Source organism: Podarcis muralis, chromosome 12 (genome assembly GCF_964188315.1).
Source record: "Podarcis muralis chromosome 12, rPodMur119.hap1.1, whole genome shotgun sequence".
Lineage (NCBI taxonomy): Eukaryota > Metazoa > Chordata > Lepidosauria > Squamata > Lacertidae > Podarcis > Podarcis muralis.
The window spans coordinates 9,529,443-9,549,670 of record NC_135666.1 but is presented as its reverse complement, the minus strand read 5'-3'; the positions used below and the strand labels follow the sequence as shown (position 1 = coordinate 9,549,670).

General features: G+C 48.6%; 1 protein-coding gene across 1 annotated transcript in view; it reads left to right on the top strand.

Moving 5' to 3' along the window:
* The window catches only part of LOC114607438 (mitogen-activated protein kinase kinase kinase 3-like), a 111,961-nt gene that overhangs the window by 85,575 nt on the left and 6,158 nt on the right, over positions 1 to 20,228 (top strand). The window contains exons 8-16 of the mRNA XM_077936707.1: positions 2,046 to 2,179; positions 4,905 to 4,978; positions 6,944 to 7,002; positions 10,642 to 10,734; positions 12,517 to 12,714; positions 14,621 to 14,769; positions 16,284 to 16,415; positions 17,700 to 17,829; positions 19,209 to 19,386. Coding sequence (XP_077792833.1) covers positions 2,046 to 2,179; positions 4,905 to 4,978; positions 6,944 to 7,002; positions 10,642 to 10,734; positions 12,517 to 12,714; positions 14,621 to 14,769; positions 16,284 to 16,415; positions 17,700 to 17,829; positions 19,209 to 19,386 — 1,147 coding nt within the window. The remainder of the gene's footprint in view (positions 1 to 2,045; positions 2,180 to 4,904; positions 4,979 to 6,943; positions 7,003 to 10,641; positions 10,735 to 12,516; positions 12,715 to 14,620; positions 14,770 to 16,283; positions 16,416 to 17,699; positions 17,830 to 19,208; positions 19,387 to 20,228) is intronic.

Sequence of the window (20,228 nt, the reverse complement as noted above, 5' to 3'; positions counted from 1 at the left end):
TATTATTATTATGGCATGCTTGGGAGGAATGGAAAACTTTCATGGCTTCGGTGTAGGCCCCCCGAGACAGGAAACACTGAAAATAAAAACTTCGTTTCCTTTAAACAAAGCAACTTTCTGGTCCTCATGATTATAAGGAGCGGGGGAGGGGGCAGGCAGAGCTACAGCTCAAGTTTTGATAGCAGTCTCTTGGAAGAAAAACAACTCTTGAAATGAAAAGCATAATTGCAGAATTTGCCTGTCTTACAGCAGTTTCAGGTCCTTTGCAGTAAGGTTTTTAAAAACAAAAAAAGATAAGTGCAATATTCAATGTGCGCGCATGTGTACAAATACCGTATTGGCCCGAATATAAGCCGCCCCCAAATTCAACGGAGGGGAGAGGGGGAAAAAGACAGTGCCCAAATATAAGCCGCTCCCTTAAAATTCTGCAGGCACTCACACCCCTTGCATTTCAGCGTATGTCTGTTTCAGCAGCGATATGATTTTGGAAGGTCGCAAATTTAAGCCACTCTTTAACATTTCGCTGTCGGAATTTGGAAACAGAAAGAAAGTGAGGCTTATATTCAGGCCAATACTGTATTGTTTGCTCAGGTGGGGCTATTACTAGATTACATTCATAGCCTTCCATATATCCGGGGCAGGATCCAGCCATATACCCGGGGCAGGATCCTGTTTGGGTGCATCCATACGTGCAGTCAGATTTTAAGGGGTTACAGAGCTCGGTTGCAGGGCATCAGCTGCATACATGGCGGCTGAGACCCAAGGATAATGGCTGCGAGGTACGGAGCGGCTCCCCCTTGTGGCAAACGTCCATGGTGGCGCATGCTGCTGAGCCCTGTGAGTTCCTGGTTCGAGATCCCAGAGCCCCACAAAGTGTGGCACCGGGCACACCCGTTGCGCCCTCCGCGGTCCGGGGTCAGATGAGGTGCCCTGCTTTGGGTGGCAATGCTGTTGTTGACGCCCTGAATGGCCAGCGGCCGTTCAGGATCCTTATAACGGAGCCTTTCCTTCGCCTCGCTGGATCTCTGCAAGGAATGACGCCAAGACTGTGGCTTTTTTCCGATGAGCAGCTTTTGGATGTGGCGAGGAAGCAGCGAGAAGGGAGCCAGGCAAAACACACACACACACACACACACACACACACACACACAAAGCACCACCCCTGCTTTTTTGGAAACAGCCAAGCGAGGTCACAGTGGATCTGGCTGCAAAATAACGGAGTGGAAAAGGACATTGAAAAGCCCCAGGGCCTGCCAGCCTGGAATGGCATCTCTCTTCATGGGACATGCTGTACTTTTCAATAACCTGGAGCGTGGGAGAACCCAGCATATTTCTCTGCCCCTATCTTATTCACTGACTTAATGCGTTTATTGCTTTCATATCCTGTGTTGTTCTCCATGGAGCTCCGAGGGGGCAGAACTGGTTTCTCCCCCTTCCTCATCTCCCCCCCCATTTTTTTATTCATTTTATAACACAATTGAAAAACACAACACAAACAGAAAAAAACCGCGCTCTACGTGGGGCTACCTTTGAAGGTGACCCGGAAACTGCAACTAATCCAGAATGTGGCAGCTAGACTGGTGACTGGGAGTGGCCACCGGGACCACATAACACCGGTCCTGAGAGATCTGCATTGGCTCCCAATACGTTTCCGAGCATGATTCAAAGTGTTGGTGCTGACCTTTAAAGCCCTAAACAGCCTTGGCCCAGTATACCTGAAGGAGCGTCTCCACCCCCATCGTTCAGCGCCGAGGGCCTTCTGGCGGTTCCCTTATTGCGAGAAGTGAGGCTACAGGGAACCAGACAGAGGGCCTTCTCGGTAGTGGCGCCCGCCCTCCCATCAGATGTCAAAGAGATAAACAACTACCTGACATTCAGAAGACACCTTAAGGCAGCCCTGTTTAGGGAAGTTTTTAATATATAATGCTGTACTGTTTTTAACACTTGATTGGGAGCCACCCAGAGTGGCTGGGGAAACTCAGCCAGATGAGCGGGGTATAAATAATAAATTATTGTTATTATATTATTATTTCTCTGTTTTGCAGGCTCCCTGCACACTGGCCGCAGTTCTCCGCCCCCCGGGAGCGTCCCTGAAGAACAGCAACAGATTGCCCGCCAGGGTTCCTACACCAGCATCAACAGCGAAGGGGAGTTTATCCCTGAGATGATGGACCAAAACGTAAGCTGGAGCCTGGAAGCGATTACCTTGCCTGTCTTTGTTTGGGGAAGGGCGTAAGATGGCAAATAGTGAATGGGTGCCCCTTGCAAAACAAAGCCTTTGGGGGCTTTTTCTCTGACCTCCTGTGATTCTTCCTAATGGAGGCGCTTCAACCATGTGTCTCCGTCAACACAGACTGTTGGGTAACGGCCCGTCGTTGATGGGAGTTGTAGTCCAACAACATGTGGGGATGCCCAAGGTTGAAGCACTCTCACGTTGCTCTCCAGCCTACTGTATTTTTCGCTCTGTAAGACGCACTTTTTCCCTCCTAAAAAGTAAGGGGAAATGTGTGTGCGTCTTATGGAGCGAATGCAGGCTGCGCCGCTATCCCAGAAGCCGAAACAGCGAGAGGGAGCGCTGCGCAGTGGTCCCTCTCGCTGTTCTGGCTTCTGGGATTCAGAATATTTTTTTCTTGTTTTCCTCCTCCAAAAACTAGGTGTGTCTTGTGGTCTGGTGCATCTTATAGAGCGAAAAATACGATGATTTTCCTTAGGTTAGGTTGCTTGGAACCAATTTTATTATGTGGCACAGCTCCTTCTGAACCAGTTCGAGTGAAGGGTTGCCTCAGCGAATGTGCCTCCCTGCATCATCATAATTATGATGGTTGGTCCAAAAGGAACACCTAGCCTGCCAAGGAAGATCATTTCAGAGTCTCTTTCTCCCTGAACTGCCAGCCTTCCACATTCAGGGAGGTGGCATTTTATCTGAACACGGGGGAGCATTCAAATCCCATGGTTTCCTGGACTGCATCCTGAAATGGTACGGTCTAGGAAGGAGCATATCACAGACGAATTCTTCATGTCGGGAGTTGCACCACAATACAGAAAGTCAGCTAACTTTTTTCGGGGGGTGGACAGGGACAATTTGCCCAGACTGAAGGAAGTCGGCCGGTGAAATATACTCGGAGTCGAGAGTGGATTTCATGCTCTTTATTCAGCTCATAGTGGTGAGGAAGAATGAATGTTCCCCCCAAATATCTGCTTTATATACATTATTTACACAATGGGCTGCACGTGATTGGCTAATTCCGGGATTCTCCTGTAGGCCAATCAGGTTGTGGATTCACTTCCACCTGGAGCTGGATTTGGGGGCTCCTGCGGACCAATCATACTGCTCCCTTGTTCTAGGACCAATCAGACTGCTACATTTTGGATCCTATTCAACTCAGTACATAACAGCCAGTCTGCAAGTCTTAATATCCTCCGGTAGTGCCCAATTGGCCCTTTCGCATCACCTGACTTTCCAAGTCCAGGGGTAGCAGAGTTTCCTATGGCACATCACTCTGGCTAAATCATGGGTAGGGAAACTAAGGCCTGGGGGCCGGATCCAGCCCAATTGCCTTCTAAATCCGGCCCACGGATGGTCCAGGAATCTACATGAGTGGAAAGTGTTCTTTTATTTAAAATGCATCTCTGGGTTATTTGTGGGGCATAGGAATTCGTTCATTCCCCCCTTCCCAAAATATAGCCTGGCCCCCCACAAGGTCTGAGGGACAGTGGACCGGCCCCCTGCTGAAAAAGTTTGCTGACCCCTGGGCTAGACTGAAGCTGGCCTACTGTTAATTGCCCCTCCACCCAGGAACACAGGAAACTGACCATTGGGCCTCACAGCTCGCTATTGTCTGCACTGATTCGAAGCAGCACTCTAGGATTTCAGGCAGGGAGCTACCCCATGACAGCCCTACCTGGAGATAGCAGGAACCGAACCCAGGACCTTCTGCATGCAAAGCAGGTGGTTGCCGCATTTGCGGCACAGCGACTCCTGATTCGCATGACCCCTGGCACAAGCTTCACCGTATAGTGGTAACTCAGGTTACATACGCTTCAGGTTACAGACTCCGCTAACCCAGAAATAGTGCTTCAGGTTAAGAACTTTGCTTCAGGATGAGAACAGAAATTGTGCTCCGGCAGCGGGAGTTCCCATTAGCTAAAGTGGTGCTTCAGGTTAAGAACAGTTTCAGGTTAAGAACGGACCTCTGGAATGAATTAAGTACTTAACCCGAGGTACCACTGTACTACTTAACTGAAAGGCTGGAGCATTATACCATGGTCCCTGCACTACAGTGGTACCTCGGGTTAAGTACTTAATTCGTTCCAGAGGTCCGTACTTAAACTGAAACTGTTCTTAACCTGAAGCACCACTTTAGCTAATGGGGCCTCCTGCTGCCGTCGTGCCGCCAGAGCACGATTTCTGTTCTCATCCTGAAGCAAAGTTTTTAACCTGAAGCACTATTTCTGGGTTAGTGGAGTCTGTAACCTGAAGCGTATGTAACCTGAAGCATATGTAACCCAATGTACCACTGTATGGGAAACACCGTCCCTCTGAAAACCAGTTGCTAGGAATCGCAAATGGGGAGAGGATTGTTGCAGTCCTGATCTCCTTGCAGGCTTCCTAGAGAGCGCCCTATTTTCCTACTAAGCCCCCGGCGGCTGCTCTCATTGGCAAGGTGAGGTCTTTTCGTTCTGTGATGCTATTGCGACCTTTCTCATATTTTTAACATGACAACAACGAGATCCAAAATCGCTCCGGGTGAGTTTTGGCAGAAGCCGAGCACAGATGTGCAGTGTGCGTCTCGATGCCAAAAAAAGAGGGAGCTTTCATTGTTTCTTTTAAAATTTATGAGTCTTTCTCCGTCTCTTTCTCTCTCTCTCTCCTCTGCTTTCTTTCCTCCTTTCCTCTCAAAAAGTTGCTGGAGCCGTTCATCAGCCCAAACGACTCGCTCTCGTCAAGCTGTCAGTCGCTGGATAGATCTGGAGATAGGTAAGCCAGATATGGTCGTCTTTACGGCTAGGGGACCAAGATACCTGAAGGGGCTGCCTGTGTCCATATCTGCCCACATGGTCCTTGAGGTCATAGTCTGGATGGCAGGTGGCAAGACGGGAGGAGAGCCTAGAAGGTTCTCACCATCACTGGAGGTCTTCAAGCAGAAGCTGCAGAGGACCATCTTTTGGGGAAGACCGTCTGCCTCAAGTTTTCCTACACACTTAGCAAGGAACTGGATACTCTAGAAGGCCCAGTTCACCTCCACAAGCACTCAAGACGGGTCTCTGGTAGTTTCTCTAGTGATGAAGAACATGAGCTGAGAGGCCTCCACCTCAGATGCCACCTTAGCTGTGAACAAATTGGGTGGCCTACGGCCCTCACTGACTGTTACAGGAGACGTATGGCTACCACTGACCCTCATCTCCCCCCTAGGTCTCCCTGGCAACGTCCAGTAAAAGAAACATGTGCCAGGACGTTATCACATTTGTTCTCTCCCGTTTCCCCGCACTACACTTAATTGGCTTTTGCTCTCGGGGTGTGAGAAAGCGCTACAGGCCAGGATTCACCATTTAGTATTTGCTTCATTGGTTGCTACCAGGAGGTGAGGGAGAAGGATGGTTGCCTCCTCTAAGGGCTGGTCAGCAGAGACTGCCGTATGAACTGCAAAATGGTATCGTTGGCCTGCCTTGCAAGTCTGTCGTGCGTGAATTGGTTCAAACGCTTTCCAAATTTGGGGTCCACAAAGTCGCACCTGTGAGACTCACACAAGGCCCTCAAACACCTGCCCTGGCTCCTGTCAAGGCCTCCTGCTCCTTCCAGATGTTTTTGTTTCTTGGGGCTTCTTGTATAGTTGGGGGTTGCCTGTTGGGTGAGGCTGTTACCTCATTTTTAGTCTGGTTTATTATTATTATTATTATTATTATTATTATTATTATTATTATTATTACTTATTTATTCAACTTATACACCACCCTATACCCAGAGGTCTCAGGGCGGTTTACAACAAGACCACAACATACAAAATCAAACCAAAAGCAGTAACCCAATAACCTCCCCCCCACAAAAAAAGCCACATTCTAAAAGGGTGTTGGATGTCAATAAGATCAACCAAAGGCCTGGTTAAAAAGGAACCTTTATGCCTGGCGCCTAAAGGTGTACAGTACAGTCATACCTCAGGTTACAGACGCTTCAGGTTGTGTTTTTTTGGGTTACACCGGAACAGGTTACTTCCGGGTTTCGGCGGCCGCGCATGCACAGAAGCGCTAAATCGTGCTTTGCGCACGCGCAGAAGCGCCAAATCGCAACCCACGCATGCGTGGACGCGCTGCTGTGGGTTGCGAACGTGCATCCTGCATGGATCACGTTCGCAACCCGAGCGTCCACTGTATAATGAAGGCACCAGGCGAACTTCCCTGGGGGGAGCATTCCATAGATGGGGAGCCACTGCAGCGAAGGCCCTGTTGTCACCTCTCGAGGAGGAGGCACGTGAACAAGGACCTCAGAAGATAATCTCAGGGTCCGGGTAGGTTCATATGGGAAGAGGCGGTCCTTGAGGTATTGCGGTCCTGTTTGAAGTGTGCATGGCAATGTTTGACGAGCATCACCAGCTTTCCTTCTCTGAAATGGGTACATATATATATATTTGACGTACCCACAACAGTGTCATAGATTTCCAGATTTGCCCTGGGGGCCAAAAATGTTGGGGACCCCTGCTCTCAAGCAATGTTTCTCCAGATGTTATTGACTACAGCTCCCATTGTCCCCAGCCAGTGTGACCAATGGTCAGGGATGATGTGCGTTATAGTCCAAAACATTTGGAAGCCATGAGGTTTGGGTTGCAATAAAAGCGCAATATAAATGCAAAGCTTTCCTATTGTTTTGGTGGTAGTTGTGTTAGAATAAGTGATGCTGAAGACCAGGGTTATGTCACTGGGTCTAATGCACCTCTTTCTCTTCATGCAGTCCCCCCTTTAGCCAAGCACCTATTTCAAGAAGGGACAAAGACAGCCTTGATTGCCTAGGTAAGTTCCTCTGAGCCAGCATTGTATACTGTCGCCAAGAGAAGTCTCTAGGGATGTACAGAAGCAGCAATTTGCACTCACTTACTTGCTAGCTGCTGCGGCCAAAACGAATGCAATTGATCACGTAATTAACTCCATTGCATTTCGGTGGAGGGGAAACATCAGGACAATTCAGAAAACATTATAATTTCGTGGGAGGGGAGTTGTTATTTTGTTGTTTTTGTTTTAACTATTTTTATTTTTGCTTGTATTTTTGTCTTGCAAACCACCCTGAGGTCTTGTGACGAAGGGTGGTAAATAAATCTCATTGTTAAAATGCAACATTCACGGACCAAAATAAAAGTGACAGTGAGTGCCGCTTGTGTTTGCTTGTGTTCCTGACCTCAGGCAAGCATGCAAATTGTGGAAATTTCTGCTCCTGTTTCCATTTCCAACATCCCTGGAGATACCCTGAGAATCTCATCAGACTGCTGAAGGCTAGACTGTGAGAAGTCCTTGAGTGAAATGATGCCATTCCATGTTTTTCCTTGGAAAGTCTGGTCTCTTATATCCCTACCTGATCCTTGAATTCTTGCATGCTCAGCTCATAATCGCCAATTCCGTTTTGTTGGCACAGTTTTGCGGAACCCGCTCCCTGCTGAACTTTAGGCCCGTACTGAAGAATCATTTCTGATTCTGTTGTATTTGTTCATCTTGCGTGGCGAGTTCCCGTCTCCATCAGTGGAAATTATTACACAATTATTACGGTTAATGGGCTAAATAGGGCCACAACTTTATTGGTTACAGGTGATGAGCGGTATTGGCTTAGGAATTGGATCTAACCGACTACATCTGACTCCAGCCCATCCGCTAGAAGTCCGGGAAGGGTTAACCACCAGTAGGGGGAGTCCTGCTGATGCACATCAACTAGGAACTCCCCCGGGGTCACCGCCAGGGCGCGTCCCTTATGCCCTCACCTCCATAGACTTCAGACAGGGCCACGCCCCCTGGAATCCTTTAACGGACTACCCTTCAATATGTGGGGCAGGTGATGGCGCTTCCTCCCCTCTTCCATCTACAGAACTATACCAATGCCTAACCGCCAATACCAAGAAAGTTGTGATGATTTGCTACGAGGCAGGCGAAAACCAAGTGGCTGGTGCCAATTTGCCAAGTGGAAAAGTTCCTACCAGGCCCCTCAACGGCGACCAACCAAGGTCCATAGCAAGGTCAAGGAACAAAAGCCTTATAGGGCGGGAGGGTGGGAAAAGCAGGAACAGCTGGCAGGCGGAAAGAGGGAGATCCCCGGCCGTGTCCTGCCTTAAATAGGGCAGGCCATGCCCCCCGAGCTAGCTGATTGGCTGGCCAGGAGGTGACGTGGCCGGGAATCCCCCCCAATCGTACGGGGCTGGGTTCCAGCTGCCGTGCACGTGGTGTGGCCGTGAAGCCTGCAACTCCACCTCCTCCAAAGGGCAGAAGTGGCTTTACTGTGCGCCGCTTATAGGTTACTGCAATTCAGCAGTATGCAAAGTGCCCACGTAGATAGATAACAAATTACTTGAGGACTAGAACCCTGAGAAGCCAGAGGGATGGAGCTGTGGCAAAAATCGGGCAGTTGTGCTGCTGGGCGAGCGTACCCAGAGAACGGGCCTTTTGGAGAATGAAGAACATCAAAATCGCACACGTTAACTCGCAGAGCTCTGGTTTGAGAAGCCTTTGCTTGAGCACACATCTGCAGCTGGTGAAATCACGGAAAATTTCATCATTGCTGCATCGTAGTGACCTCTGCTATTAAAAAATGAATGCGTGGCAGGGGGCCCAGAGGATGAAAAAGACAATGTTTGGCTTGCGGAGGTGCCGCTGGGCTGAGGCATGGAAGTCGAGCGTCAAATAAGGCCAGAGGATCCTGTGAAGTTTTAATATGCCCCCTGGGTCGCAGCGCTCAAATTTCCCTTTAAAAGCCCGTTCGTCAGAGCCTCAAGGATGTGGCTGGCTTTGTAGGTCCCCCCCCCCCCCCGGCTTGCTGTTCACGCTGATTGTGCGACCATCGCTACATGCTCTGCTTCTAGAAGGGGGGGGGGATAGGGTGGGAGGAAAGTCCCCTTGGCTCTAAAGCAGGGTTTCCCAAACTTGGGTCTCCAGCTGTTTTTTGGACTACAATTCCCATCATCCCTGACCCCTGATTTTGCAAGCTCAGGATGATGGGAGTTGTAGTCCAAAACAGCTGGTCCTCCAAGTTTGGGAAACCTGACTCTAAAGGGGTAACCATTGAGTAGTGGCTTCGCGAGGTCGGTGAGTGGAGGATTTTTGACGGAGTTAAAAGTGCGGCAATGGAAAATTGGGCAGCGGAAGACGGCGAACCGAGAGATAAACTTTTTGCAACAATATACCTTTGAGATTTGCCGCCTGGTTTATGCTGTGCCAGCAGATAGCCCTCGAGTTGCATTCGTTTTGGTGATCTGTGGTGTGTGTGCATATATATATGCAAAATGATTATTTTTCAGCAAGCACGCACACATTCCCTGCTTTCATTTGAACCCTCCGTCATGTCTCAGAGAGGCAGCGGCTACCATTGCAGCATTCTTGCACCAATTAAATGTGGCACGTAGAAGGCAGAATTTGAGTTTAGGGTGAAGCCACACTTCCCCCAGTTTTTCCACAGATATATTTTCCTCGAGGGGCCCACATGTAATTTCTTAGTCCTTTCCCCTCTTAACAAAAGCAGCTTGGAGGAGCAGCAGCAGCATCAACAAAATCTGCAAAAAGAATCCGGAGACCTTGTCTGCACCTTACGTTTAAATCACTATGATACCACTATAATGGGCGTGGTTTCCTCCAAAGCATCCTGGGAGGTGTGGCTTGTTATAGGTGCCAAGAGAGAAAAAATCTGGTAACCTTACGCTAAGAGATCCCTGTTCCCCTCACAGAGCTACAATTCCCAGACTTCCCTGGGAAGAGGGATCAACAACTCTAGGAATTGTAGCTGTGTGAGGTGAATAGGGATCTCTTAACAACTCTCTGCACCCTTAACAAACTACACTTCCCAGAATCCTTTGGGGGAAACTGTAGTTGCTTAAAGTGGTGTAAAGGTAAAGGGACCCCTGACCATTAGGTCCAGTCGTGGCCGACTCTGGGGTTGCGGCGCTCATCTCGCTTTATTGGCCGAGGGAGCCGGTGTACAGCTTCCGGGTCATGTGGCCAGCAGGACTAAGCTGCTTCTGGCGAACCAGAGCAGCGCACGGAAACGCCATTTACCTTCCCACCAGAGCAGTACCTATTTATCTACTTGCACTTTGACGTGCTTTCGAACTGCTAGGGTGGCAGGAGCAGGGACCGAGCAACGGAGCTCACCCATTCGCGGGGATTCGAACCGCCAACCTTCTGATCGGCAAGTCCTAGACTCTGTGGTTTAACCCACAGCGCCACCCGCGTCCCACATACCTAAAGTGGTATGGTACTGCTTTAAATGCAAGGTGCAGCTGCGGCCATAGTTTGTTGTTCTGCTCTTAGTTCAACCCAAAACATGATCAAATATCTCAACATGACCGTGTACAATCTTAACGCAAGTGCTGCCATCTTGGATTTTATTATGCAAGAGTGTTGTGGGCAAAGCATGGGGAGAGAAACTAGATGTAAGTGTCATTTCTCTACTTTTGCCAGATTTTGACATCCCGTTTTGCGAGAGATTCGGCAAGGGAGGGACTTTTCCAAGGCAGTATCACCTGTCCCAGAGCCGAAAGGACTACAATGACGGTAAGGCTGTCTAAATCGGTGGGTTTTCGAGGGGAAGGGTGCAGAAAGCAACTCAATGGGTGCTTTGGGCAGAAACTGGGAACCGGAATTGGGCTTGTTGCAGCTGCGTTGAGCACACTGGCTCTCAAGCTCTGGAGAGGGGTGTTGTTCAGGGTCGGGCCCCTATAAGGTGGGCACCAAATAATAGCTTTCCTTCCCTGACGTGGCGACAATGTGAGTAGACCGAATGTCTCCAGGTGGTGGACCCTGGCTGATCCATACTAGGAAAGGCTTGTAGCTGAGTGGAAAAGCACATCCTTCCATACAATCAGTGCTTTTTTTCCTGTAGGGACACAGGGGTACGCATATCCCTAAATATTTTGTGAATCTTTGAACTTTTGTCCAATTACTGTACTTATTTTTCCAGATTTGAACTATAAAATGGTATTTTTCTTGACTCGAAATGAGAGAGTACCCATAAACATTTTTTAAGAAAAAAAGCACTGCATATAACACCATATAAGACCACATAACCCCGGTCCTGAAAGACCTGCATTGGCTCCCAGTACGTTTCCGAGCACAGTTCAAAGTGTTGGTGCTGACCTTTAAAGCCCTAAATGGCCTTGGCCCAGTATACTTGAAGGAGTGTCTCCACCCCCATCATTCAGCCCAGACACTGAGGTCCAGCTCTGACTGCCTTTTGGCGATTCCCTCCCTGCGAGAAGTGAGGTTACAGGGAACCAGGCAGAGGGCCTTCTTGGTAGTGGCACCCTCCCTGTGGAACACCCTCCCACCAGATGTCAAGGAAATAAACAGCTATCTGACTTTTAGAAGACATCTGAAGGCAGCCTTGTTTAGGGTTAGGGTTTTAATGTTTGATGTTTTATTTTGTTCTTAATATTCTCAATATTCTGTTGGGAGCCTCCCAGAGCGGGTATAGTAAAGGTAAAGGGACCCCTGACCATTAGGTCCAGTCGTGACCGACTCTGGGGTTGCGGCGCTCATCTCGTGTTATTGGCCAAGGGAGCCGGCGTACAGCTTCTGGGTCATGTGGCCATCATGACTAAGCCGCTTCTGGCGAACCAGAGCAGTGCACAGAAACGCCGTTTACCTTCCCGCCGGAGTGGTACCTATTTATCTACTTGCACTTTGACGGGCTTTCGAACTGCTAGGTGGGCAGGAGCAGGGACCGAGCAACGGGTGCTCACCCCATCGCGGGGATTCGAACCGCCGACCTTCTGATCGGCAAGCCTTAGGCTCTGTGGTTTAACCCACAGCGCCACCCAATCATCATCATCATCATCTGCATGCAAATGGGCCCAGGTGTCGGTTCCTAGCATTTCAAGGTAGAACTGGAAAAGTCACCCTCTCAGAAACCCTGGAGAGCTGCTGCCAGTCTGTGTAGACAATACTGAGACTAGATGGGCTGGTGGTCTGACTCGGTGTAAGGCAGCTTCCTCACTGATGCAGAGCTCGGCATGCATTCGCAGCGCACTGTACCCGCTCGCAGCTTCACTTAATTCCCTTCTTCTAGTGAGCTAGTGTGGTGTAGTGGTTAAGAGTGGTGGACTCGTAATCTGGTGAACTGGGTTCGCTTCCCCGCTCCTCCACATGCAGCTGCTGGGTGACCTTGGGCTAGTCACACTTCTCTGAAGTCTCTCAGCCCCACTCACCTCACAGAGTGTTTGTTGTGGGGGAGGAAGGGAAAGGAGAATGTTAGCCGCTTTGAGACTCCTTCGGGTAGTGATAAAGCGGGATATCAAATCCAAACTCTTCTCTCCTCTTCTTCTCCCACCCCGAAAGGCCGGAGAACATTCCCCAGGAGTTACGCGCCGCCGGAGAACCTCTTCCAGATCATGCCATCCAGCAGGACGAAAAGCTTCAACGGAGACAACAAGCTTGTCACCTTGCGGTACGAGGAACGTGGGGGCAACAAGTGGTGGCACAACTGCGACAAGATATTCCAAGGATTCGGCTCCTCTCCAGCCAAGACGAGGAACAGTAAGTGGGGCCCCCAGCGAAGGGGCTGTTGGGGGGTGTGGGCCGGGAAGGGCCTTCCCTACTCCAGGGTTTCCCAAACTTCAATCTCCAGCTGTTGCTGGACTACAACTCCCATCATCCTTAGCTAGCAGTGGTCAGGGATGATGGGAATTGTAGTCCAAAACAACAACAACAACTGGGAACCCAAGTTTGCGAAACCCTGCCTTGCCTTCTCATGGGCAAAACTGAATGCTGACTTGAATAACCAAGGCTTGGCCTGCAGAGAAATCAGGGCGTAGCTTGCAGGAAGCCTGGTTATTTATTTATTTTTTATTATTCATTCCTTGAATTTGCACGCTGCTAAGTTTCCAATGAAAAAGCTAATCAATGTTCTGTTGCAGTAATGATGAGATACTCAACCATTTTGAAGCATAGCATGGCAACCCAGCAAATGACTCTCGTTTTGATTACGTGGCCTGCTAGAACATTTTAAAGTCCCCGTCAAGCAAACTGCCAATCATTTAAACCTATCAGTTCATGACAAATAGGAGAAACATTCCAATTCAATTGCATAATGTAGGGAACATTCCAAGGCAATCACATTTAAAGGCTGTTCAGATTGTGGAGATCTTTTGTGCCCGTTGAGGTGGGTGAACGTGATCCGTAGAGGGCTCTGCATTTTGCCAACTTCACAGAAACTTGGTCCTCCCACAGAGATGTAACATAGAGCAGACCTGCGTTTTGCCAGCAAAGAGGGTTTTGTTTTGTCTTGTTCTTAAATTCAAAAAGAGAAGTGAGCTGGTCTTGAAGGGATTGCTTCACTGCAAAGGAAAGGAACCTGGTACCTTCCAGATGTTGTTGAACTGCAACTCCCATCATCCCTCATCATTTGTCCCAGTGGCTGAGGCTTATGGGAGTCGGAGTCCCAACAATATCTGGAGGGGTTTCCAACCCCTGCGTTGTGAGTTTGCTGGAAACCTTCCATTGGTAATACTTGGCTAGAGGGATCCAGTTGTCACAGGGAACAAAAAAGGCCCTGCGAACTCCTGGGGCAGCTGAATGCACCCCATCTATAAAAGTAAAGGTAAAGGGACCCCTGACCATTAGGTCCAGTCATGACCGACTCTGGGGTTGCGGCGCTCATCTCGCTTTATTGGCCGAGAGAGCCAGCGTACAGCTTCCTGGTCACGTGGCCAGCATGACTAAGCCGCTTCTGGCGAACCAGAGCAGTGCACGGAAACGCTGTTTACCTTCCCACCAGAGCAGTACCTATTTATCTACTTGCACTTTGACGTGCTTTCAAACTGCTAGGTTGGCAGGAGCAGGGACCGAGCAACGGGAGCTCACCCCGTCGCGAGGATTCGACCCGCCGACCTTCTGATCGGCAAATCCTAGGCTCTGTGGTTTAACCCACAGCGCCACCCGCGTCCCTAGCCCAGCTATGGTGAACCATTAAAGGACTCCAGAACCCTTTAGGTCAGGCTGTTTTTGGAAGGGACTGCAGTAACAGGAGTGTTGTCAAGCGCCAGGCAGGCCACAGCTGTGTTTGTCTTGGAGAGTCACCAGTTGCACAGTGTATGAAATATCAGGCTTGGAATCGTAATTGCGGCTTCGCAGACCCCCTGGAGTCAGAAAGGCTGCAGCAATGCCACCCAGCCAAAGTTTTTGACAATTCAGGAACTGGCTTTTTCCCCTGAATCAAAACTGGGGGCTTGCTTCCCTCTTGCGCTCAGAAAGAGGCGGGTATCTTCTGGTTTTCGAAATGAAAACTGGTGTTCTGAAGGTGCCATCATATTCCATGCAAGCGGAAAAAATGCAGACATTGCAATTCTTTGACACAGTGATGGCTGCGCTGGTGTGGAGACCTAGGGTGCCTCAAGCCTTCCCCCCAACCCCTCCCTGACATTGGTTTCTGCCTCCCTTGTAGCGCTGCAGGCCCCAGTGAACTGGAGACTTGGGAAGCTGCTGGGCCGAGGTGCCTTTGGGGAGGTCTACCTTTGCTACGACGTCGACACTGGCCGGGAGCTGTCCGTAAAGCAGGTGCCCTTTGACCCTGACAGCCAAGAGACAAGCAAAGTGAGTATGTGGACCAGATAAGACGCAGTGTGAACTCTTCCCCCTGCCCAAATTAACGTGTGTGTGTGTCCGTGTGTTCGTTCCTCTGTGGGACAGGAAGGTCTGAAGGGGGAGATAAGGGATCATAAGCAATTGAGAAGGACCTGGGATATCAACGAGGAACCGCAGAGAGATAGCGCACCCTGGTTCTTTGTGCTTGCTTTTGCAGTGAAAAGTCGAGGAGGATAGATGTGTCCATGGCTGTTAGACATGGCAGCTTAATAGAGGAGGAGTTAATTGTTTTATTGTGTATTGTGCGTTCTCATTTTGTATTTTTCTGCTACAAAGCACCCTGGGTTCTTTGGATGAAGGGCCGTTTATGCCAATCTCACTACAGTGGTATCTTGTTTCTCGAACTTAATCCATTCTGGGAGTCCGTTTGACTCCCGAAATCGTTCAAAAACCAAGGTGCGGCTTCCCATTGGCTGCAGGAGCTTCCTGGACTCAACCGGAAGCCACATCCGATGTTCGGCTTCCGAAAAACACCCTCAAACCGGAAAGCTTACTTCTGGGTTTGTGGCGTTTGGGAGTTGATTTGTTTGGGAGCCAAGCCATTAAAGTACCAAGGTACCACTGTACAGGCAGGGAACGTTTTAGGTGCGTCCGATATGTGTGTGACCGTGCGCATCACGCCGGCCCCGGAAGTGACCTGAAAATGTCACCAAAAAGGGGCGGAATGGGATGGGGTGGCCTTGCAAGGGCTCCACTGACATTGGTCTGGAATGTTATTCCCGTGCAAATTGGCCATTGCCAACAAGAACAACAACAATACAGTCATACCTTGGGTTACACATGCTTCGGGCTGTGCGTTTTCAGGTTACAGATGCGCCAAAACCCGGAAGTACCAGAACAGGTTACTTCTGGGTTTCAGCGCTCACGCATGCGCAGAAGTGCTAAATCGTGCTTTGCGCAGAAGCGCCAAATCGCAACCCGCATGTGCGCAGATGCGGCGCTGCAGGATGTGGATGCTGTGGGTTGCGAATGTGCCTCCCGCGTGGATCACGTTTGCAACCCGAGCGTCCACTAAAATAATAATAATAATAATAATAATAATAATAATAATAATATAAACACCTTTGAAGCAGTGGACCATGTGTTGGGGACAAACCTGTTCTGCATGTGAGCTTCTCAGAGATACCTGACTGCCCAGTGGTAGAAACAGGATGCTGAAGCAAGGTGGACCTTTTGGGTTTTCTGATCTGCAGGATGCTCTTAATATTTTCTCCCCTATCTGTTGGGGCTTCATATTGGGAGAAGGAAGCGATTGTGTGAATCCAGCTAGCACGGAGAAGCTGTCTTCTATTTTTGGAAGCCCACGCCCGTTCTCTGCTGTGCTCCTCATTGACGTTTCAGAGACAGTTGGGGTTTGAAGGCTGTTAGGCCCAAACTTGCACGCCACCATCCGTGCCATACACAACTAGCTATGCCCACAGCCCTTCCCTCTTCCACCCGCAACTGCTTCTGCCTTTCTGCAGGAGGTGAATGCCTTGGAATGCGAGATCCAGCTGCTCAAAACCCTCCGCCACGAGCGGATCGTCCAGTATTACGGTTGCTTGCGGGACGCCGAGGAAAGAAAGCTGTCCATCTTCGTGGAATACATGCCAGGGGTAAGTCAGCCTGCATGTTTTTGTAAAGGTTGTGGACTTCTTAATAAACCCAGAGCTCCCAAACTCCAAATTGTTGTCGACCTTCAGTGTCCCAGGAGCAGACTTTGGTCATATGGCTCCCTGAGCAAGTACAAAATCTGGTGCCTCTCCCCCATAGCTGTCAACGTTTCCATTTTTTTAAAAAAAGGGAAATTCCCTTATTCCGAATAGGATTCCTCGCAAGAAAAGGGAAAAAGTTGACAGCTATGCTCTCCCCTCTAAATACTGCTCATTTCCACAATAATTCCTTTTGGCACAGTTGCTTTCGTTACGGGTCTGCCCAACAGGCTCATTGAAACTTCACATTATTACAAAAAAAAACCAGAAGTTGTTGTTTTGCGCCTCCTCAACTCGAAAAGGGAAGGGAATTTTCTGCACTGCCCTAAATCCGGCGCTCTCTGTCTTCCTCGTCTTCCTTCGACCAGCAAACCTTTTCCTGCATCCCACGTGAACTGTGCCCCCGCTTTCCTGAAATAATTTTGAACGTACTCCTGTTTGGAGAAATGTTACATAGAGATCGGAGCCTGACAGCTGATATAAACTGTGAAAAGATATAACATTTTATACAGGCTGAGGTGGTTCGGTAGCCACTGATTGGCCAGTGTTCGTGATGTCATGGCCCCTTGCCTTCCTCAGTGGTTTCCCAAAACAATTTTGCATCTATTTTGAAATGTTTTCAATTTGCTTTCGGGGGAAAAGAAAACGCAGTTTGCACACCTATGTGTGTTAAAATGCCGGTATGCGTCATTTCCGAAGTGGGAGGAATGCAGCTAGTATTTGGAATCCACAGTATTGTCCTGTGGTTTAAGGTAACTTTAAGACGATTTCCACATTTTTTAAAAAAGCCATTTTTAATTGAGTACTGTATGTTCCCTTCCTCTTGGCATTTAAACTCTCTTTAGCAGAGGAAACTGCAGCAAAATAGCCCCCTTTTCAGCAGGTGCAAGAAGGATCCTCCAGTCCTGTTAGCTAATAGTTCACTTCTCCATTGCTTAAATGCCTGGCAGATAGCTCAGTTGGCTAGAGTGTGAGCGAATAACTCCAAGGTTGCAGGTTCGATCCCTGTATGGGACAACTTGCATATGACCTTCGGGGTCATATTCTACGATTCTTTGATTCGAAATGTTGCTACTTATTTGATATGTGACCTGCCTCTCCAAAATGGCTCGCGCCGTTAATAAAACGACATGGTTCCATTATCCAAAGTAGCCATCGGATCCTTGTTTGTTCCCCCGCGTTCTTTAGGGTTCCATCAAAGACCAGCTGAAAGCCTACGGAGCCCTGACCGAGAACGTGACCCGGAAATACACACGGCAGATCCTGCAAGGGGTTTTCTACCTGCACAGCAACATGATTGTACACAGAGATATCAAAGGTAGGTGGAGATCCCAGGGGAATGTTCCGCTCGCTTAGGTGAGCTCTTTGACTGTAAGCAACAAATATGTTCAGTCCATTCAGTGCAGGCACATTTTGCATAAACCCCAAGGGCCCATTGCAGGCATAGGCAAACTCGGCCCTCCAGATGTTTTGGGACTACAACTCCCATCATCCCTGACCACTGGTCCCGTTAGCTAGGGATGATGGGAGCTGTAGTCCCAAAACATCTGGAGGGCTGAGTTTGCCTATGCCTGGCCTATTGCAACCCGCAAGCATGCTCTCAGCGGGTAAAACAACATATAATACCACTGACCATGAGCCCTGAACCACCTCCAACCAGCTGAGTTAAGCCGATGTTAAGAAATGCCAGCAAACATTCTGATTGTTGAAGGTGGGAGGAAAGACTCAGCCATGTAATGTTGCAAAAACACTGGTTCCGGTACAAAGAAAGTTAAATATTTGTTCAGAACCCATGCATAAGGTTTGCTGTTGTCCTTCCTCCCCCAGTTTTAGTTGTACCTGTGAGTTTTCCGTTTTGTTTCTTTAGTTGGTCGGAAGTCACCTTGGGTCACTTTGGGCAAGATAAAGCAACTAACAGATTTAATTAACAACAACCACAATTTGTTGTTGTTGTTGTTTAGTCGTTTAGTTGTGTCTGACTCTTCGTGACCCCATGGACCAGAGCACGCCAGGCACTCCTGTCTTCCACTGCCTCCCACAGTTTGGTCAAACTCATGCTGGTAGCTTCGAGAACACTGTCCCACCATCTCGTCCTCTGTCATCCCCTTCTCCTTGTGCCCTCCATCTTTCCCAACATAAGGGTCTTTTCCAAAGAGTCTTCTCTTCTCATGAGGTCGCCAAAGTCTTGGAGCCTCAGCTTCAGGATTTGTCCTTCCAGTGAGCACTCAGGGCTGATTTCCTTCATAATGGAGAGGTTTGATCATCTTGCAGTCCATGGGACTCTCAAGAGTCTCTTCCAGCAACATAATTCAAAAGCATCAATTCTTCAGCCATCAGCCTTCCTTATGGTCCAGCTCTCACTTCCATACATCACTACTGGGAAAACCATAGCTTTAACTATGCAGACCTTTGTTGGCAAGGTGATGTGTCTGCTTTTTAAGATGGAACGATAATGAACCCTAATATTTAAACAAGATATTCAACATTTCATACAGTGCAACACTGCTAGACCATTGATCTATCTAGCCCAGAGGATCCCCATTAGCTAAGTCCTGCAGACCCCCAGTTTTTCAGAAGCCAAGACATGGACCCCCTGCTTTTGAAAATGTTGATATCTCTATGGTGCCCCCAATCCTCCAAGATGCTCTGCCACTAAGCTTCCATTTCAGAAGTGGGCTGTTTTCTTACTTTCTTTAGGTGCCAACATATTGAGAGATTCTGCCGGGAACGTCAAACTCGGAGACTTTGGTGCCAGCAAACGCATTCAGACCATCTGTATGTCTGGAACAGGGATGAAGTCTGTCACGGGGACGCCATACTGGATGAGCCCCGAGGTGATCAGCGGAGAAGGATATGGAAGGAAAGCGGACGTGTGGTAAGATCTCAGTTAATCCCAGAAATGTGTTTCGGTTGCTGAGGTTGAAGGGTAGCGGTAGAGTTATTGCTGGAATCTCCTAATGTATATAATTGTGAATGCCTTTTTATTTAGAGTATTGGCGTACACTTTCAGGCAGATCTCACAAAGTGGTTTAAATAAGATTGTTACAACAATAAGCGCTGGATTTTAAAGAAAAGTTACAAATGAACAGAAATTAAATGGGACTCACACGTATTGGTAACAGTCTTCGGCTTGCACGTGGTAGAATATTTTCAAATCTTCTCACTTCCACCTTCCTTTTGGGCAATGGATGAAACAAGCCGAATCACTTTCTATCAGGCAGGTTTTCCTCACAGAATTGTTGTGAGGAAAAATCAGATAGGACCGCCTAAGGCATTTTGTATCTTGATATAAATGCTATAAAAACCGTAATATGTGTGATTGATTGAGTTTTAAAATACAGTGGTACCTTGGTTTAAGTACTTAATTCATTCCGGAGGTCCGTACTTAACCTGAAACTGTTCTTAACCTGAAGCACCACTTTAGCTAATGGGGCCTCCTGCTGCTGCCGCGCCGCCAGAGCACGATTTCTGTTCTCATCCTGAAGCAAAGTTCTTAACCTGAAGCACTATTTCTGGGTTAGCAGAGTCTGTAACCTGAAGCGTATGTAACCTGAGGTACCACTGTATATTTTTTTAATTTAATTATATTAACATGTTTGTGTTTACCGCTCTGGGCTCCATTGGATGCAAGGTTAGATCGAAATGTAATAATCAATGAATTGTGAGGGTAAGAGAGCCTTTCTTCTTTCCTAATTCCTTCCTTCCCCTTGGCGTCGT